The sequence below is a fragment of the Camelus bactrianus genome, chromosome 12 (genome assembly GCF_048773025.1).
Source record: "Camelus bactrianus isolate YW-2024 breed Bactrian camel chromosome 12, ASM4877302v1, whole genome shotgun sequence".
Taxonomy (NCBI): Eukaryota; Metazoa; Chordata; class Mammalia; order Artiodactyla; family Camelidae; genus Camelus; species Camelus bactrianus.
Window position 1 is genome coordinate 15,941,813 of NC_133550.1, and position 18,821 is coordinate 15,960,633.

The window sequence follows — 18,821 nt, forward strand, 5'->3', positions numbered from 1 at the left end:
GGAGGAAAACTAAGGTATGACTGTTTCTGACAAAAGGCTTCTTAGTTTTAATAACGATTTCTGCATTGTTCCTTGATCTGGCCTCCTTGAATAGCACCGATTTGCTTTTGACTTTGGATCTCTGTGTCCATTTCCCTTAGACCACTCCAGCTATCTTCAGGTCTTACCATCTGAAGTTAAATTAAAAATTAATTAATTCCAATTTATCAATGCTCCCAAAGTGTGAAGCATTAAACACAACCAAGCATCAATATTTATTAACACAAGACAAAGGAAACACATTCAATGAGTTAATAGAACACTGTCCAGCCAGATGTTAAATTTAAAAATGTATATCTAGTCTAAATTCAAATAAATAAAAAAAAACTTTATACATAATTACACAGTACTATAGTTTGAATTTGACACTGGTAAATATCTTGACAGAAAGTAAACAAAACAAAGCATTTAGGACTAAAAAATTATTCTTATATCTTTACACTCTCTTTCCTCTGGACAAATAACATGGCCCATCTACATATACCTAAACCAGAAATGTCATATGAATGATAAAGAAAAGGCCTATTGTGTATCTGGAGTACTGCAGCTTGCTCCAAATACTCTTGCTTTTAACATGAAAGCAGACAACAAAAACAACTCTAAGGCATAGATCATGTTGGAGTTTGAGGGTGAGGTGATAACTCCTCATTGCTTTAGTCTAAAGATTCCTGGATATTCAAGGAAAGTAATTTATTTGGCCAAGATATTGAGCACCATGCCTGGGGCAGAGACCTTAACAAAAAAGCTAAGGCCTCAGGCCCTTTGTTGATTCAACAAAAGCATTAAGCAAGCATTGCCCAGGGACTAGAGTTAAGGAGACATTCACTCCTATGACCAAACAGACAGGCAATGGTCCCGAAACAGCCTGAGGCAGCACAACTTCAGGAAGACCTGGGACTGGAGGAACAAGGGCCCTTTAATAGGCAGGAAGGAAATAAAGACTGTGGATTCACTGATGCCCACTAACATGCTGGTCATTCCCAGGGTCTCACTGCTGCAGGAGATGGCACTTGTTCTGAGGCAGCCCCTTCCTCATCTATCTCAGTTACTTCTGTTGAGAGGCAGAAAGAGTTTCAAAAACTTTTAAGAGGAACAGATTTCTCTTATGTGAAATGGGGGCTTGCTATTAATTTAGTTTTCTTTTTCATAGGCATGAAAACCCAGACAGAATGTCTTCCAGAGTTTTGACAAAGCTGTTTCTATCAATAATGGCCTTTTGGGCCTGTCTCAAGAGTCAGTTCAACCACAAAGGTTCTACCTAGTGTGGAAAGACTAAGAGCATTGTGTCATCAAGAGGAAGTTTTCTCACTGAGTCTGCAACAGACTAGGCATTAAATCTGCAGATGGTCCCACAAACACCTCTAAGCTAATGACTAGAATCTCTTTCCCTTACCAGAGGATACCTTACCAGAATGACTGGTGCAGTTCCCCAAAGACATAGCTTGGCTTTCTTCCATTAGCATACTCTGGCTTTGGGGAATGGACAAAAGATAAATAAAGCAGCCACAAGGCAGAAAGCAAAAAAATGACAATAAATCAGAAGCCTAAGGAACTACAAAACTACATAATCAGCCCCTAAATAACTGAGAGTTGGCCATACTCTGAGATTAATGGAGTATTTTATTTGAAGGAATGAGTATAGCTCCACACTGTCCAATATGGTAGCCAACAGCCACATGCGGCTACTGAAAACTTGAAATATGGCTAGTCCAAATTGAGATGTGCTTAAAACATATTAAATTTCAAATATTTAATATGAAAAAAAGTAAAACATCTCAATAATTTTTTATATTGATTCCATACTGAAATGATAGTATTTTTGATATACTGTGTTAAATAAAATATATTAAAATTAATTTCACCTGTTTCTCTTTACTTTTCAAAATGTGATTACTTAAAATTTTTAAATGGCAGATGTGGCTCACATTATATTTCAAGCAGACACCCAAACCTGTGTAGAAAAAATTATGAAGGAAATCCATAGAATAGACTCTGCCTATATTTTTTTTTCTGAGAACTAGTGGATTATGGAGCTAGAAGATCCTCAGGATTCCTTGCTTTGCTTACTGAATCATCAGAAATTGTTTTAAGAAAATTACTTTCCAGATAATCAGGCTGTTTTCTCTGTGGAGCCATATTGTTGCTATCCACTGGGATTTCTCGTCCCAACGCAAGTGCTTTTTCTGTGCATCCTAGAACCTCTCCCATCATGTGTAAATTAATGTCATCCAAAATGCAGAAAAAGAGATCTGGAACTGGAAAATGCCTTGAGGCCTGCCCTCTGTGGAGAATGAGTTGGGAGAAAAAGAGGATTATGTCAAAAGGAGCTGGTAAAGTGGCTTTGAGTCAGGAGACTGTGTGAGGGCAGCCCCCCAAGAACGCTGCCGTGGCGAAGGGTCTGGTCTTTGCATTATAAACCTTATTCTCAGGGTAATTACAAGTCTTAAAAATTGTTTAAAAACATATTTAGTTTACATGATGTTACAGTGGGGTAAATAATATGTATTATTAAAATAGTCTAAATAAATATTTACACAATAGACCAGAGTGGGTCAAAGAGAACCATTCTGATTTAACAAGTTAACTCTGTTCACTTTGAGTTTTTTTTTTAATTTTTAAAAATATTTCTGTAAGAAAAAAATAATAAAATTCAACTATATTCAAATACATGAAGCATCAGACCAAAGAAAGGAAACCGAGCCGGAGGCCAAACTCAGTCCCAGGCTCAGTCCGCTTGGCCTGGGCACCGCAGTTATTTCAAAAGAGTTTCTTGCACCCATCAGACACCTCCCCTATTTCAGCATAAGTCTGGCTCTTTTGGCAATCCCTATCAGTCAGTTCTGAGATATGTAGCTCTGCGCCCTTATGCCTCCACGTGACTTGATCCCACCGCCTTCCCAGACTATCACTACTGTCCTTAAATTCTCTGCCCTCGTGAACTGGAAGAACGGAGGATGCTCTTCAGTTTTCAGAAAGGAGAAGCTATGTGTATAACTGCAGACACAGCTTACAATGGGCCTGGAAAAGGGGAAATTCTAAATTCTTATGTAGTCACTTTAAGTGTGAAAGACAGTTTCAACATTGCGGGCCAGAGTGAGTTATTGCGATTCCTTAAAACTAGGTGAGCTCTAATGAATCTTAGCTTTTTCCTAACATTTTGATTTTTAAACTGAGATTTTCAGCTTGTAGAAACAGGCTGAATTCCTAAAAGCTTAAGCTGATTCTGGGAATGCAAGCTTTAAAAACAGACATAGGCAGCTTCCGTTTATACTGAATATATGCCAGCCAACAGAGACATAGTACAATGTGCAGCAAAACCTGCAGTCTGCACTTTTCAGTCACCTACTCAGTTACACTGCATCAAGAGAGCACTGTAATTCTCTCAAAGTAGAAATGTTCCTACTTTAGTTGTTACAACTATACAAGCCAAGTCTACAATTTTTTAGTGAATTAAGTGTATTCTTATTTACATGTTTAAAACACTGGTCAAAATGTTTTACAGTCAAGAATTCTATATATAAAGTCATTCTCATATTCAGTGGGTTATTTGATTTGCTTATGGGTCAACTGGAAGTAAGCCGAGTAATCTCCATGTTAACAAAACCCGCAGAATGTCTAACTATGGTAAAATGGCAAAATACAGTACAGAGTGGGGAACTGTGTAATTCAGACTACCCTCTTCATGTGAATTCATTAAACTCCCTTACAAAATTCTAGAACAACATTAGATAAAAATACAAGTATATACAACAGATGAAAAAAATGTAACATGCATGTAATTGCTTTAGTAACGTGCTGCTCACGCTATGTCAAAGCTCATGACTAATAGGCTGTTAACATTTTTTTCATTTGCCACCACAGAATTCCCCTTTCCTGTGTGTCATGTGATTGCAGAATCCCACAGGATGAGATGAAGGATATAGTGTAGCATCTCAGCTTATTTCACACCGTTTGAAAGCTTGCTCCTAGTCACCAGTCTTTGGTCCTTGTGGTTTTGCAGGATGGCCCCCTGTAATCCCCACAAGGTGGTCACATATTATAAGCCACATAGATGGGGTCTAACTGGTCAGCTAGGAAGCTGTCACGGAGGTGCATCCTCTGCTTCTCCCCTCTGGAGTTGATGGGGATAACACCTGGGTCCACCACCACCACGACGCCAACGATGAGGTAATGCTCTTCTAGGACCACGTTTGTCACTAAAGGAACCAGATCTAGGGCTTCCTGTTCAGAGCCACACAGTTCCACAACCACCACGAGCAAGTTGGTCCATGTGAACACGGCACTGCAAGTTCAATGACATTCAATTAACATATCATCTTCTACAGTGTCTGCCCAAGACTTATCCCCATGTCCCTGAGGACTGCCTTCTCCCTTGGATCCAAGCAGGAGGCTATCAGCCACATCTGTAATACATGACCTTGTCCCTGTGATCACAGTTGATTACCTGAGCCATCCAATATCTCTTGGGAGTATGGAAGTGGGATTGAAAGCTGTCAGCTGGTTGCCTAAACTGAGGACATGTACTTAAGAGCTTGAAAGTTCTGGGGTAGTTAGGTATACAGAGAATTTCAGAGAAAAGCTCTTCAGGGAGGAGAGAAAAAATGAAGTGGATGCCCACGTGGCTCTAGAGAGTGAGAAGATGGTGCTTCCTGATGGCCCTCCCGTCCCTAGTTTCTATCCTTTTTTGAGATCCAGAGCTGGTTAGAGACTTTCAGGAACCTCTGAGATGGCTTTCAGGTACTTTCAGGTACTCTTCCTATTAACTCTTGTTTGCTTAAGTATTTTTGAAGAGAATTCTTGTTATTTGCAACATAAGAGAGCTTTAACTAAGATTATTATCTATACTCTTACACCCAACAGGAAGGGAGTCGGCCTGGCCTCGTCTGAGCTTAGTGCCCCTACAGGGTCCTTAATGGTTCATCAGATCAACTTCTACAAGGTAGAAGTTGCTTTACACTGAGTGGGATTGCTGGGTTAGGATGTATGACCTGATTTGTGATAAGTAGTGTTAAACTGCCTTAAAAAAAAATCGATCCCAATCATTAAAGAAAAATGTACACAATATTTGGTTGCACCAAAAGTCAAATGTTTAAAATTAGGGGGTAACATGACACCCAACTTCCCTGTGTTGTTCTTAAACCTCATGGGCATCATTCAGGTCTGAGGAGAAACTGTGACAAAAGCAAGATAAAGATGCTCACAAAGAAGTATCTGGAAAGCATGAACAACCGTTACAGAGCTGTGGCTACTTTGCACAGGAAAAAAGACCTGAGGAAGGACACGCTGACTTAAATATATATGGATTCTGTACTGTCAAGAATCCAGAATGAGAGACAACAGTAAAAACTAAGGTTTTGATTTTAAGGAATTAAAAAAAAGTTTTTAAGAAATTTTTTAGTCAACATGAGGCTGGATGACCCTTTAGCGGGATGATGTGGGGGGAATTCCCGCACTGAGGGAAAACCACACCAGATAAGAATGATGATCCTTTTCATCTGCTTACCATTTGATAGATTACGAAGCACATTCTCATTTGATCCTCCTGATAATCAGGAAGAAGCAGACAAGGTATCTGCAAATAAGCAAAGCAGCCTCCATGGGAGAGCTGGGCCTGCAAGCTGGGTCTTTTGATCACAAAGTCATGGTTCCCCTCCTGCTACACTGTACCAACTTGCTAGAGGCGGGTGGTTAGTTAGGTCCTTTCCAATGGTAAGAATCAATCATTAAAAAGGACTCAGCCCCTCACTGGGTCCACGGAGCCTGTTTCCGTGTCCCCATGGCCTCATCTGCCACAGACAGATGAGACAAGAATCAGTGTGTTTATTTTCTTGTTGCCCTTGGAGATCTATGTCTGTAGGTGGGATCTCGTACAGATGGCTGACTACAGATCCACTTCAACTGACAGTATAGCCGAAGAGGGAACCTGCTCTGTGAAGGGGAATTTACCATTCGGCAATGCTCCTGTGGACCCGAGACACGGAGGTCTCAATGTCGATGGGGTGGTACCGCAGTCCTCGCAGCTCCAGTGTCTCGTCCAGAGCTCCCACCACGTACAAGGCATCGTGACGCTCTGATGGAGAGAACAGAGAGATCTGGTTCATCAGACATACTGAGTGCAACGCACTGCTGGGGTTAGGAGCGCAGGGTTCAGGCCTCTGGCCACGTCATCAGCTGTGTAGCCAGAAGCAGATAGATCACTTGGGGCCCTGAGATCACTTAAGGCCCTGAGCCCTGCTTCCTCTCTGTGAGACGGGGTAATAATAAATGGCTGCTGTGCCGATTAAATGAGATAATCCATGTAAGGGAGTTAATATTGATGCCTCGGGCATGGTAAGGGCTGAAAAATATTAGCTATTATTATTACTATTATTATTATTATTTCTACTACTCCTTCTCCTCTGTGACAGTAATTGTTCCAAGTGCTGGGGAGACAAAGATGACAAAACACAATTCCTGCTCTGAAAATACTTACTGTCTGGTGGGGGAAACTACACGCAACAGATGTCGCACTGTGGTAAGAAGCCCAGTGACCCGAATGTGCCCAAGGGGTGGGGAGAGGATGACATGCCCCACCCTCGAGCTCAGCTCAAGGGTTCAGAGAAGGAAAAGCTGAAGCCTTGCTGGCTGAGCTTTCAAGGATAAATAGGAATTAGCCAGATGATGGCTGTGGGGTCGGGGATGGAGGGGAAGATTTTAAGATGGAAAAGAAATGAACATGTGTCACTGTTTCTAGACGTCTTCAAGGAATCCATGGAGAGATAGTCCTGGTTATTAATAGGCTTGTGATCCAGCCAGGACATGGCAGAAATCTCACTCTTTTCTTTTTGTTTAAGAGATTTTATGCACATACTGTATACATTTATATCTACATAGGTACTGCATTTTGAAGAAGAGAGATGATTTTACTAGGTCTACTGAATGTAGTATTTTCAGGAAAAAGTAGATGTCTGAAAACTTCAGCGAAACAAATGCTAGAAGCTGGAGAGAGGAGGCTGAGGAAGGCCAGTAGAGTTCCCATGACACCAGAGGAACTCATAATGACTGTAGTAACAAAAACAATGGCAACACAGCAGTTAACGACTAGGAAGTGCTTTCTGTGTGCCAGGCACCTCTAGGCACCTGAATGTATCATGTCATTTGATCTCACATCGTTTTGACAAGGCAGGAAGCATTATTACTCCCCCTTTCCATGTAGGAAACTGAGAGGTCCAGTGAGTGGCTCAAGGTCACACAGGAAATGGCAGAGGGAGGCTTCAAAACCAGGGTGCAGGCGAGCAATGCCTCCTTCTTCTCTAGTATGTCGTTCTGCTTCCCTGTGAAGCACGGAGAGACTACGGAGCTGATCAGTGTGCAGCACGTGTGACGGGCGAAAGAGAAATGACCTGGCTCGATTCCAGCCATTAAAGCCCAATGAGTGATTTGGGTCAGTTCTTGACGTGCATCATACAGTCAGTGCTGGGGATCTGAAAATGGCTACTAATGCCACCAGGAAGAAAGGCTGGGGGCAGATGGCAGTGAAGCCATGACAACTGGGCAGAGGCTGATTGGGGAGCCCGGGCGAGCAGTCTCACGTCCAGTGTGAGCCCCCGAAGGGACAGAGCGCTCCAGACGTTGGCCCCGCCACGCTGACTCCCTCTCAGGGATTAGGAGTAGAGGATGAAAAGATGAAATACCTGTCCCTGGAGCTGGCTCAGGGCTGGAGGCAGCCCCACTGGGCAGAGGGTCTGTGTCCTGCCCGGGGCACCTACCCATCACCAGGCGCACGTCTACGACTGCCCGGCCGAGCTAACCCATGGTTCAGGGAGGCCAACAGGGCGCCCTGGTGATTCCGCCCTAGGGACTCTTCATGGGGCAAAGTCTTACTTCAAATGAATATAAATTCGTGTATGGGTTCAAGATCACAGAAGGGAATGACTCAATACACACAGTCCACAATCCAAAGCAGGCTGAGGCAGGCCAGCCTGTGCCCGAGGCTGAAATGCACAGCAGGATGAGGGGGAAGAGCTGGTGTGGATGGTACCTCCGGTGGCCGCTGTGAGCTCAGTCCGGCGGACAAAACCCAGGTATCCTGTCCGAGCCCAGAGTGTCTGGGCAGCATCCCCAAAGCTGAGGCGGGTGTTGAAATGATCAGCTTGAAGAGTCTCACTGTCGTAGATGGTGTAGTAGCCACTGGCTGTGTGAGGACTGTTCACCCAAATCTACAACAAGAAAGGGGGACTGGTCATGCTTCACCAGTATCAGTGCAGTTCTCTCAGGACAGGTTACTTCGGTTTTTTAATCTCACATTTATATTAACAACAACGCAGTTGCAACAGTAAAGGCAGCCAACATTCATCAAGTGTTGACCACGCGCTGAAAGCGCTGAACTCCACATGCCTTACCTCCATCAATCCTGATACACACGATGTGACAATACGGTGTGTATGACTATTATTCTCACTTCACAGATGAAAAAAACAGGAGTTTAAGAAACTCATACCTAAGACGCAGAAACTAGGAGACCCAGACCCATGTCTGGGTGGCTGCAGAGGCAGTGCTCTGAACCTGGAGGCTACGCTGCCTCCCTGGCTCATTTCTCAGCCTCTTCCAGCGTCTCACAGATACATCAATGGATCATTTCTGGGCTCTAAACTAGGTTATAAAGCCCCCAGGAAAACACTGTGTGACAGGCACTGTTCCATGTGTACTGCCGACAAAGGTACTGATGTATTTAACTGTCACACAATTCTACGAGGGAGGTGCAGTTATTACTTGAGGGGGAGGAAACTGAGAGGTTAAGCAACCTTCCCAATAATGAGAAGCTGGTAACTGGCAGAGCCCAGGCCTCCTGGCTTCTGTACCTACACACATTCCTCCCAGTAAGCTATGGGTGAAATACCAGGGTTGCTCAAAGACTGTGGGAAGAAAAATTAAGTCTTTTAAAATATCTTTATCCTAATACAAAAAATGGATACATTTTGGAAGAGAATATAAAATTTGTATAAATTTTAAAAATTGTATTTGTGTCTCCTTCTAGTTCTACTCCTTAATAGGTGGGAACAGGTGGAATTTGTCCACTTTCTTTCTGAGCTAAGGGAATGTCAGTGGACAATCTGGGACTAGTTCTATTTGGGTGCCCAGATCTTCTCTCCATCTTGGTGTCAATTTCCCTCTTTGGTCCACTGCAGCTTGTGCCTTACAGAGAAAGATTAAAACTCTTGAAAACTCACAATGGGGGAAAAGCTAAACTCACAGTTTCACTGACTTTTAGAATATGAACATTAAAGTCTTTCACTGCTGACTTTTCAGAGTAAAGGGGAAAATTCTACATACCTCTCCAAGGTGAGAGTCTCCAACAGGCCCTTTGGTCTCGGGATTAACAATAACTACTTTCACTCCAGGTAAAATCTAAGAATCAAAGAGAACACAAAGACTGGGCTCAATTAAATGTAATGACCTCTAGGAAATGTAGTTACCCACCCTCCTCTCACTCTGTGCAAAGGCTGGAGCTGAGATGGTGCTCACGGGACTGTCCTCAGTGGAGACAAAGGTTTAACAAGATTCAGCCTCAAAATCAGCCCCTTCTCATGATCTGTCTTGCTCACTGGATTGCCTGAGAGCCTCCGCTCCGGGTGACAGTGAGCGCTAGAGGCAGAGGGACCTGAAGAGCACGGGAGGACGGTGGCAGCTCTGCAGGAGAATGGAAAGACATCCGCCCGGGTCCCCCTCAGGAGGGAAAAGGAAGCAGTGGTGCCAGCCTAAAGGATGGCTCAGGGCCTCTCTGCATGCCTCAACCCCTCTTCTCATCTTGGGTTTCTAGCGTATGGTTCCTTGAGAAACCCCACAATGATGATCTGGGCTCATGTACCTAAAACCTCAAGGAAGGAAGAGAAGGGCCACTCCTGCTCGTCTGGACCAGGCACCTCACTAAAGCTCCTGACAAGATGGTAAGGTCACCCCACCTCCACCTCAAAGGGTTTAAATGGAGGAGTAAAACCAGAGTACACTCCCCATGGGCTCATCCATTGCTGCATACATTAGGCAGGAGCTCTTTATTCCTTCCCAATTTTCCCTCTGCCTTTTGGAGTTACTAGAAGGGATTCTGACACGTTATCACCACCTCCTCAAAAGGATGAGAAGCTTGACAGCTCATGCTGATTTGATTCTTTCATTAGTAAATTGTTCAAAACTGCCATAGACTGAAATCCACGTGTTGAAACCTAACCCTCAATGTGATGGTATTAGGAGGCAGGGCCTTTGGGAGGTGATTAAGGCTCTGCCCTCATGAATGGGACCAGTGCCCTTATATGAAAGAGACCCAGAGATTTCCCTTGCTCCTCTGGCCACGTGAGGACAGAGCAACAAGACGGCCATCTAGGGAATCTCTCATCAGAATCTGCTGGCTCCTCGGTCTTGGACTTTCTAGCCTTCAGAAGTGGGAAAAGTAACCTTCTGTTGTTTATAAGCTACCCAAGTCTATGGAATTCTGTTACAGCAGCCTTCTGGATGGACTAGATAATGACTAAATCTCTTCTTGAACAATTTAAAGCCTCATTCTAATCTAAGAAGTCACTCTCAAATATCTTTATACTCTCGTCCCCATTTTGATTTCTCTTTTAACTTTAAATATGTGTATGTCTTCCCTGATCTTAAACCCCCCCCCTCTATCTGCCACCCTATTTTTCCTCCTTGTAACACTGACAAAGGTAGAATTGCCTGTTTTTAAGTGTTGCTCGTCTCTTCACCTTTGATATAATGAACACTGAATTCTGCTGATCTGTCAAATAAGAATAACATGCTGATCGAATTAAAAAAAAAAAACTGGAAATTAAGAAGGCTTGAATCTAGTATTTTTCTTATTTATGTTCCCATATGAATTTGAAAGCATTGGCTAAGCGGAAATTGTTGAATTATCTCCAGATTTCGATTCAGTCTTGCCCTGGGCACTAATATATTATATGGCTTCAGGTTTCTTTGAAATGAACCATCTCTCCACACAGACTACCTTTCCAATGGTTAACTGAGCAAATTACCTTTCCAGACTCTGAGAGGAGCAAACTCTGGGGGGCACCCCGTTCCACAAGACGAACCCTGCAGAAGAATAATTCAATACTTACTATGTATGTGCAAGCCTTTAAAAAAACGACTGCATCATTTATACCACAGCTATAAACTGCTTTCCCAAGACCTCTACTCTGTCTCTCCTCAAGCTAGAGCAGAGTATCTTAAACTCACATCACTGACATTTTGGGTCAGATATTCTGTTAGTTTTTGTGAAGGGCTGTCCTGTGCATTGTAGGATGTTTAGCAACATCCCAGGCCTCTACCCACTAGATGTCAGCAGCACCTCCTTGTTGTGACAAACCAAAATGTCTCCAGACGTTGTCAGATGTCCTCTGGAGGGCAAACTCTCCCTGGGCTGAGAACCACAGCGCTAGAGATGCTCTCCTTGTGCAGGATGGCTCAGTGCCACGGGCCACACCATGAACACAGCCCGAGTCAGAGGGACCCGGGAGAAGGTTCCAGAGCCCTCAGGCCAGGAGCTCCCCTTAGGACACAGCTACAATTCATATGTGAGCTGATAAGGAGGAAGGCTTTTACTCCTGGGGCTCAGATAAAGTATTGTTTCAAAAACCCTACTCTGCCTCGTTTATCGTCTGTCTCAGTTATTTTTAAACTGCCAGAGAAAAGCATCTATCCATTTTAGTTTAATTTATGTCAAATATCACAAAACACCAGTATTACATTTTAATATTAAACAACAGTGCAGCAACTGTGGGAATTAAAGCTTTTTTCTTATAAATGTAAATCTTGTGAGCTATTAATAATGAAAATTAATTCCTCCTCTCCCCCTAAAGACTTTAACAAAAGGAATGAGGGAGAGAGCTGGCTTTCTTGAGGCTCAGAATTGTTTCTGCTCAGAAACGCTAGCAAAAAACAAGTAAAACAAATCTGCCATACCTGTCGTGTCTTAGTGCTTTCAGATCTACATACACAGTAGTTGGATCAGGCCCTGAGGTTCCCTAAAGAAAAACAAATCAATGCATTATTTATTTAAAATTTAAATGAATGTTATTTCCATATTTCACATTTTCAAATCAAGAAATAGATAATTTAGCCCCAAACATGAAAAATCTGAACTCTATTTTGAAAGCTCCCCCTGTCAACCAGAAGAGGCAAGGTTGCCGTCAACCTGAAAGAGACGCCTGGCCTGGCTTTCTCCTCGTCCTTCTTCCCTCTCTTCCCCCACCTCCCGGGAGAGTAGGCCAGGGGCTGGGGCAGCACTGAAAGGTTACCAGGCTGAGAAGGGTCCTCATCCCTGTGCTCAAAGTAGGGATGAGACAGACCAGCATCCGTGCGATTTTCAAAACCAACATTGGCCCAAGCTGACAGCAAGGGGCCCATGACGGGGCTCCAAGGTTAAGGTGTCACGATGCTGCTCAAAAGTCACTCAACCATGGACACAGAGGACCCGACCCACCCTTGTACACCACCTTCTTTGACTCTCACTCTTGTCCATACCTCCATTCGCCTAATTAGCCTCCAAGCTACATAAAATCAGACTCAGTTCTTTCCTGCTGTTTCAGCCCCTTTTCTGTTATTTACCCACCAAGATAACACAGCAAAGTTGCCATCTGGCTGGAGAAAAGAATACAGGCTTATTTGTGCTTCCTTTGCAAAAAAAGGTATAAAAGATAGAGGAGACTGAAAACAGAAGGTAACATAAATAAAATTCAAATAGGCCTCGGAAATCTTCTTGATTCATCGTCACGGACCATAACACCACCACTGAGAGTAAACATTTACATTAGTGCTTAACTGCCGGGCATGGCTCCAAGCACCCGGCACCTGGAAACTCAGTAGTTCTACAGAACGACTCGTGAAGGACAATACCATCATCTTCATTTTACAGATGAGCAAAATAAGGCATAGTAAAGTCCAAATAAAAAGCCCCGAGTCCCACAGCAAGTAAATGGAGGCCTATGCTCCGAGCCCCTCCCCGCAAGTAAGCTTTCACGACAGTCACCTGCAAACATATTGCTACATTGACTCTCGATCCAAAAGTGGTGCTGACGGCCCGAGGGGACAGACCGATGTCCTTAAAGAGCTTGGAGAAGGACTGCTGGAGGGCAATGCGGGGCCGCTCCTCAGCCACCACCACACACGTCCGGATGCAGGAGAGGTTGATTCCTCTGGTCTGTAAGACACCATGCACAGGAGCCGGGGTTAGCAGGATTGTAAAGCACTGAATAAACATGGTTACTTCTCTACCTATGTTCAAGGAACGCCAGGGAATTCTGTGTTCTCACCGCAGATATCCAGAAAAAAGATACACCTTTTCAGAAAATACCAAGGCATTTCACTAAAACCATTACCCATGGTCAATTTGCTCATTCTTGATTTCTTTCCTCTGCCATCTAGAAGTTTCAGGTGCCAGTCAGACATATGATCACTGGATATACACATGAATGAGCTGCCTTATCTCTGGGGCAATTCCCAATCTCGAATATACTGAGGATGCAAATTCTACTGGGAAAAATCCTCCTGGAAGTCACAGTTCCCTTTCATCTTTACATAAAAGCTTTTCTATTCAGCCCCACCTCTTCTCTACAATATAAGAATCAGATTAAACCCTGAGAAAGTGCATTAAATTAGACAGTGGAAGAGAGAAACTTTCTGAGATTTACAAACCTTTTTTGGCTAGAAAAAAGCAGCCAGATCTGTCTGGCCAGCCCTACCAGGGTGTCCTCGTGCCTGGACCATTTCTTTAAAATCTCTCATGACTGGCTCCTTGATACAGCTGCTTCTTACCTTCAGCACCTCCACTTGGTTTCCAAGCCCCTTGGTGCAGAGCTCCATTACTGAGTAGGAGCAGAAAGTATCTCTTATTTTGTACTGGTTGACGGTGGTGAGCCAGAGGAAAAGGTTGTTTTCTAACTCCATAGGAGGAATTAAGATGGACTGGTGGCCTGAATAGACACTGCAATGAAGAAACACAAGAGCTGACATGATCAATTCATTCTAGGTACCTTGATTCCTAGAACACCATCCATTCAACAAATACTGAGTGTGAAGGACACTGTCGGGTCATATGACATAAGAAGGTCTAAGAATCAGTCTCATTCCTACTGAACTCACAAGACACAGTAACTATAAAGCAGGCTATAGAAGGTGCAGCAACTAAGACGGAAATAAAGGACATCAAGATCACAGAATAAAGAGCAAGTTGTTCAAACTGGGAACACAGAGGGGGGAGTGTTTCACTGAGTGGGTAACACTTGAGCTGAGGCTTGAACGAGTAGGAATTTGATGGTGGCCGGAGGAAGTGAGGATGTGGTGAGGGCACTCCAGGCAGAGAACAGCATATGCAAAGGGACAGAGATATAAAATTACATGGTGTGTTTAATGTCGTCAGAAACAGTATTCCAGGGTGAAATACTAGAGCACAGGATGCCTGGGGGAGTGGGGAGAAGTGAGGCCAGAAGGGTCGGTACCAAACTGTGAACTATATTACATGAAGGACTTTAGCATTTACTCAGCAGACAGTCCCTACAGCTTTAAGTTGAGGCAAAGCTGGCTACAAGGAGGAGGGACTGGAGATATGAGTCACTGAAGGCTGAGAGACAGCAGAGGCTGCAACAGCACAGGCGCAAGAGGATGAGGGCTTGAACCCCGACAGGCCAGCCAGGACAAGATGGAAGGGATGGCAGAGTCCCATATCATATGTACTCTCTCCAGCCATGAATCCTCAACTTCCTGAACCTTGAGTACAGATCACAATCACTGGGAGCCCAGGAATCCTGTATTTAAAAAAAATACTGGACTTGTGGTCTTCACTTCTGGAGATTTAGGTTAGTAAGTCTAAGGAAGGCCCATTAATTTTTTCTAATAGACCCCTAAGTGACTTTTATGTACAGACAGGTTTAGAAACAACTGAGCCCAAGGATATGACACTTAATGGCCCGTGAGACATAAAAGACACAGAGTGAAGATAACGTGGGTCCCTAGGTGGACAATGCCATCTTAAGAAGGATGGTGACAGAAGGCATCTGTGAAGCATTCACAGAGATGCCCACCAAGGAGGCAACAATACAGGTCTGAGATGAGGTCCCCAGGGAGGACAGTGGAAGGAGGTGGGATCTGCTATCCCACAGGAAAGAATCCAGCCAGGACCCACATGCTACTTTCCAGCCACAAGCTGTCGCCCATCTCATTACATTCCTTCCTGCCAAGCCTAGCAGTGCATTCTAGCTGGGACAGCATGACATTTCACCCAAGTGTCATCCTTCTGCTTGGCTCTGCTTCTAAAATGAGGATTACAGGATGGAGCAAAGAAGAGGTAGTAAGATCACTGCCCTTTTGTATGAGGCAAAAAGCTAACAGAAAAGAGGGGATACAGACCAAATCAAATGAACATCAAAGATATATTAGGTGCACAAATTCTGGAAACATCAGCATTTTACTGAAACTTTACCAAATTAAGGGAGCAAAGGGAAGGATGAGATGGTCATAGCCCCAAAGATATTCCCATGCATTCTGTTTCTTTGCATTTCCATTCCTACCTGCAGAGACACCAGAGTGCAAAGCCAAGTCCACAGTAAGGGTCAAGGCAGATGGCGATCTGCCGAGAAGAATACAACTCACACTGGAGCTTGATGGCTCTGCAGAGAGCATTGACTGCAGAGTGGGACATCTGGAAGGTAAGGAACAGGATGGAACTGGTATCCCACAGGCAGAAAAAACAGCTCTAATGCTAGTTCTGAGAAGCTTCGTTTTCCCCAAACTCCTCACAGTGATGTATATTTTTTACTACTTCAAAATGCCTAGTCTAAGTCTAACTGAAAGTAACATATTTGTTTATTTGTCAATATTGAGGTTTAGGAAATATGAATCTCTGACTTCATACTGGCTTTCACTGTAGCTCCTACTGTCTGTTAGCTTCTACGCTAGGTTCAGAACACTGCATAACACAAATTCCTTGGGATAACTTATTCCGGAAGAGCCAATGCTTTTATTTAAATATAGCAGAGGCCCTTGATCCTCCGCCTACTGGTCTCTGCTATAACCAGTTGGCCTCTACATCTGAAGTCCCTGGGGCAGTGGTCATCTCTATTTTTTGCAGACCTGGCATTTTACCAGCATCTAGTGAGAGAGTAAATATACCCCGACTACTCTACCTTCACTCCCGTAAGCATGCCAGTTGTGGAGACACTGAAATCGAGATATGCCAGCATCTCAGGAGTGGGCGGTTTATACAGCTGAGGTAACTTTTTCCTGGGTAAATCATCTGCAAGGAAAAGAAAAACCCGACGTCAACCAGACACACTGGAACTCAAAAATCATTGCTCTTCCACCGGTCTTCTGTGACTCTGCTTTGCCCAAATTTAGCTTCTGGGGTTTGCTAAAGCTCAGGCTTCTCATATTTAACCAACCAGATCACATGTCACTCCTAGAAGTGGGCTGGGGTTGAGGGTACCACTAGACAGTGTAAACAAGGAAAGCTACATCAGGTAGGTGTATTTACTGGAATACAGTAAATCAGTGAGGGGTAATATAACAGCAGTGGAAAACACAGGCTGAAGTGTTCAAATCCCAGCTCTGCTATTTATCAGCAATGTCACCTTGGTGTCATTTAACATCTTTGTGTCTGTTTCCTTATCTCTAAAATGCTAATAACACCTGCCCTCACAGAATTATGAGGAAGTTAACTCACATAAAGCACTTTAAAACAACTTAAGCAGCTTTACTTGTTGTTATGCTGGTTTCAAGTTAAAGTTCATTATTTACAGTGTAGTACATGTTACTGTAATTATGAACTGCTTTAAAAGTTGGACAGTTTTTCTCCAAGTTAACATGACAGATTTTAAGGATGATAATCTGGGAACTGTTTTCCTTTGCTCTTTTAGGATGCCTCTCTTCCCCCCAAATTTGCTTTATAAGTACGTCAAATCCAAGGATATCAAGGATGTCTCCAACCCCAACCATGACTCCTCGATGGCTCCTTTGGCTTTCCAGATCAAGAAGTAATTCTGACATGGACTTTCAAACCTCTGTACCATTGGGTGCCCGTCTCTGGTAAAACCAAAGACTTATCTATCACCTTCAACTCATCTTTGTGTAAGGAAGGGCCACTCAAATGCCTAAAAAAGCCCTTTCTGTTGTCTGTGATTTCAGGTCTTCTTGAAATGTGACTGAGTCCAGTAACCACAGAAGGCCTCTCTACATCATTAACACCAACACAATCCATTTGTGGTATATATTATAAAGGACTTTGCTTATGTCCTTAAGTAACAAATGTAAAAAAATCTAGTTTGGCATCTGGCACACAATAACCATAAATACACATCATCCCTGCTTTCAAATCCATATAAATGTTCCTGAGGTGGACACCATGTGACACTCACTAAAAACTGGTAGGGAGGAAATTAAAGGTTAAGAGGCTGCAAATGGAGCCAAACTGACTGGGTTTGAATTTCAATTCTGCTACTTACTTAGCCTCCTTAGCCTCAGTTTTCTTATCTGTAAAATGAGGATAAAACTAGCACCTATCTAATAGGGTGGGTATGAGGACAAAATTAGGTAATACACATTAGATGACTGGCACATGGTAAGGGCTCAATAAAAAGCTGGACGTTACTATTATGATTATGTGCTGGTGTATTACATTATGTCATTTAATCTTTCCAACCCATGAAGCAGTTACACGTAACAGAGGACCAGGATTTACACCTTGTCTGCCTGACTCCAAAACCCACACTCTTCCCTCTACCAGACAGCCCTGTGTCTTCTCCCCTTCTGCAGTAATGAAAACCATCTAAAATTCATACACTTTATAGTTTTCAAAGTATTTTCACAGTATGTTGCTTTAAATATGTGCATCTGGCAAGGGTAGGCAGTGTTTCAGGAAAGGGCAATCTCAGACAAGGTTATACAGAAAGTAAGTACTGAGGCTTGAATTAGAACCAGGTCTTCTGACTGCTAGTCCAGTGCTGTCTCTACCAGATCTGGAAGTCAAGGATCGGAGCTTCTCAATATTTTATAAGGTTCCACATGTATACGGTCAGCTCTGGCATAAAAACCTAACCACAGTTTGGGGATGCCAAGAGTAACAGCAAGACACTTTCTGTCTCAAGGGTTCTAGCATATTGTGATCTGCTTCTCTGTGTCTGGTTGTTGCAGTATCCTGTCCTGGTAACTCCAGCTGAGCAGATATTAAGTTCTGCTTTTGTCTTAGCAGATGGAGTGGCTGCAACATAAGAGCTGTGTAAACACCTCTGGCATGAGAATCAAGGAAGCCTCAGGGAGTGAATGTTCTTGCTCCCTCAGTGGCTCTGGAGAGATCTCCCTTTCACCTGTGTCAATGATCATTGGCCAGGTTTTCACATCCACAGCTGCTGCCGCCTCTCGGGACCTCAGTAACCTCATTAGGGTCTGCGTGGTGAGAATGCAGGCTGCTTTGCTGACCTAGAAAACAAATGGACAAAAATAAGCACCAGGACGTTTAGCCCAAGTATAGCACCACAGGCTTGGCACATCACCCTGGGACAGGGCAGTACCAGCTTTTCAAAGAACACACACAGGACAATGGAGGTCAGTGTCTCCCCTCACATTTGTCCTGAAAATGTGACACTGAAGTAGAATGATGGACTTGTTCACAACACAATTTATTGTTTACCACAGCAATTCTCAAATACTCCACAGTTAAAATCTCAGTGTGGATCACCAAATCTCTTGATTTCAGGAAGATGGTAACAAAATAAAAACATGGATTTTGTAGTGCTCACGGAATGAGAGGTGTCAGA

At 43.5% G+C, this 18,821-nt stretch overlaps 1 protein-coding gene across 3 annotated transcripts in view; it reads right to left on the minus strand.

Annotated features, from left to right (window-relative positions):
- Positions 1-221: 221 nt before the first annotated feature.
- DIP2B (disco interacting protein 2 homolog B) overlaps positions 222-18,821 on the minus strand; it is a 194,879-nt gene continuing 176,279 nt past the window's right edge. For all 3 annotated transcript variants that reach the window (XM_074374879.1, XM_074374878.1, XM_074374877.1), the window contains 11 exons: positions 18,372-18,483; positions 16,197-16,306; positions 15,582-15,712; positions 13,831-13,999; positions 13,046-13,216; positions 11,980-12,041; positions 11,052-11,109; positions 9,352-9,426; positions 8,060-8,237; positions 5,986-6,109; positions 222-4,321 (listed from right to left, as the gene is read on the minus strand). In XM_074374879.1, coding sequence (XP_074230980.1) covers positions 4,069-4,321; positions 5,986-6,109; positions 8,060-8,237; positions 9,352-9,426; positions 11,052-11,109; positions 11,980-12,041; positions 13,046-13,216; positions 13,831-13,999; positions 15,582-15,712; positions 16,197-16,306; positions 18,372-18,483 — 1,443 coding nt within the window. In that variant the 3' untranslated portion in view covers positions 222-4,068. The remainder of the gene's footprint in view (positions 4,322-5,985; positions 6,110-8,059; positions 8,238-9,351; positions 9,427-11,051; positions 11,110-11,979; positions 12,042-13,045; positions 13,217-13,830; positions 14,000-15,581; positions 15,713-16,196; positions 16,307-18,371; positions 18,484-18,821) is intronic.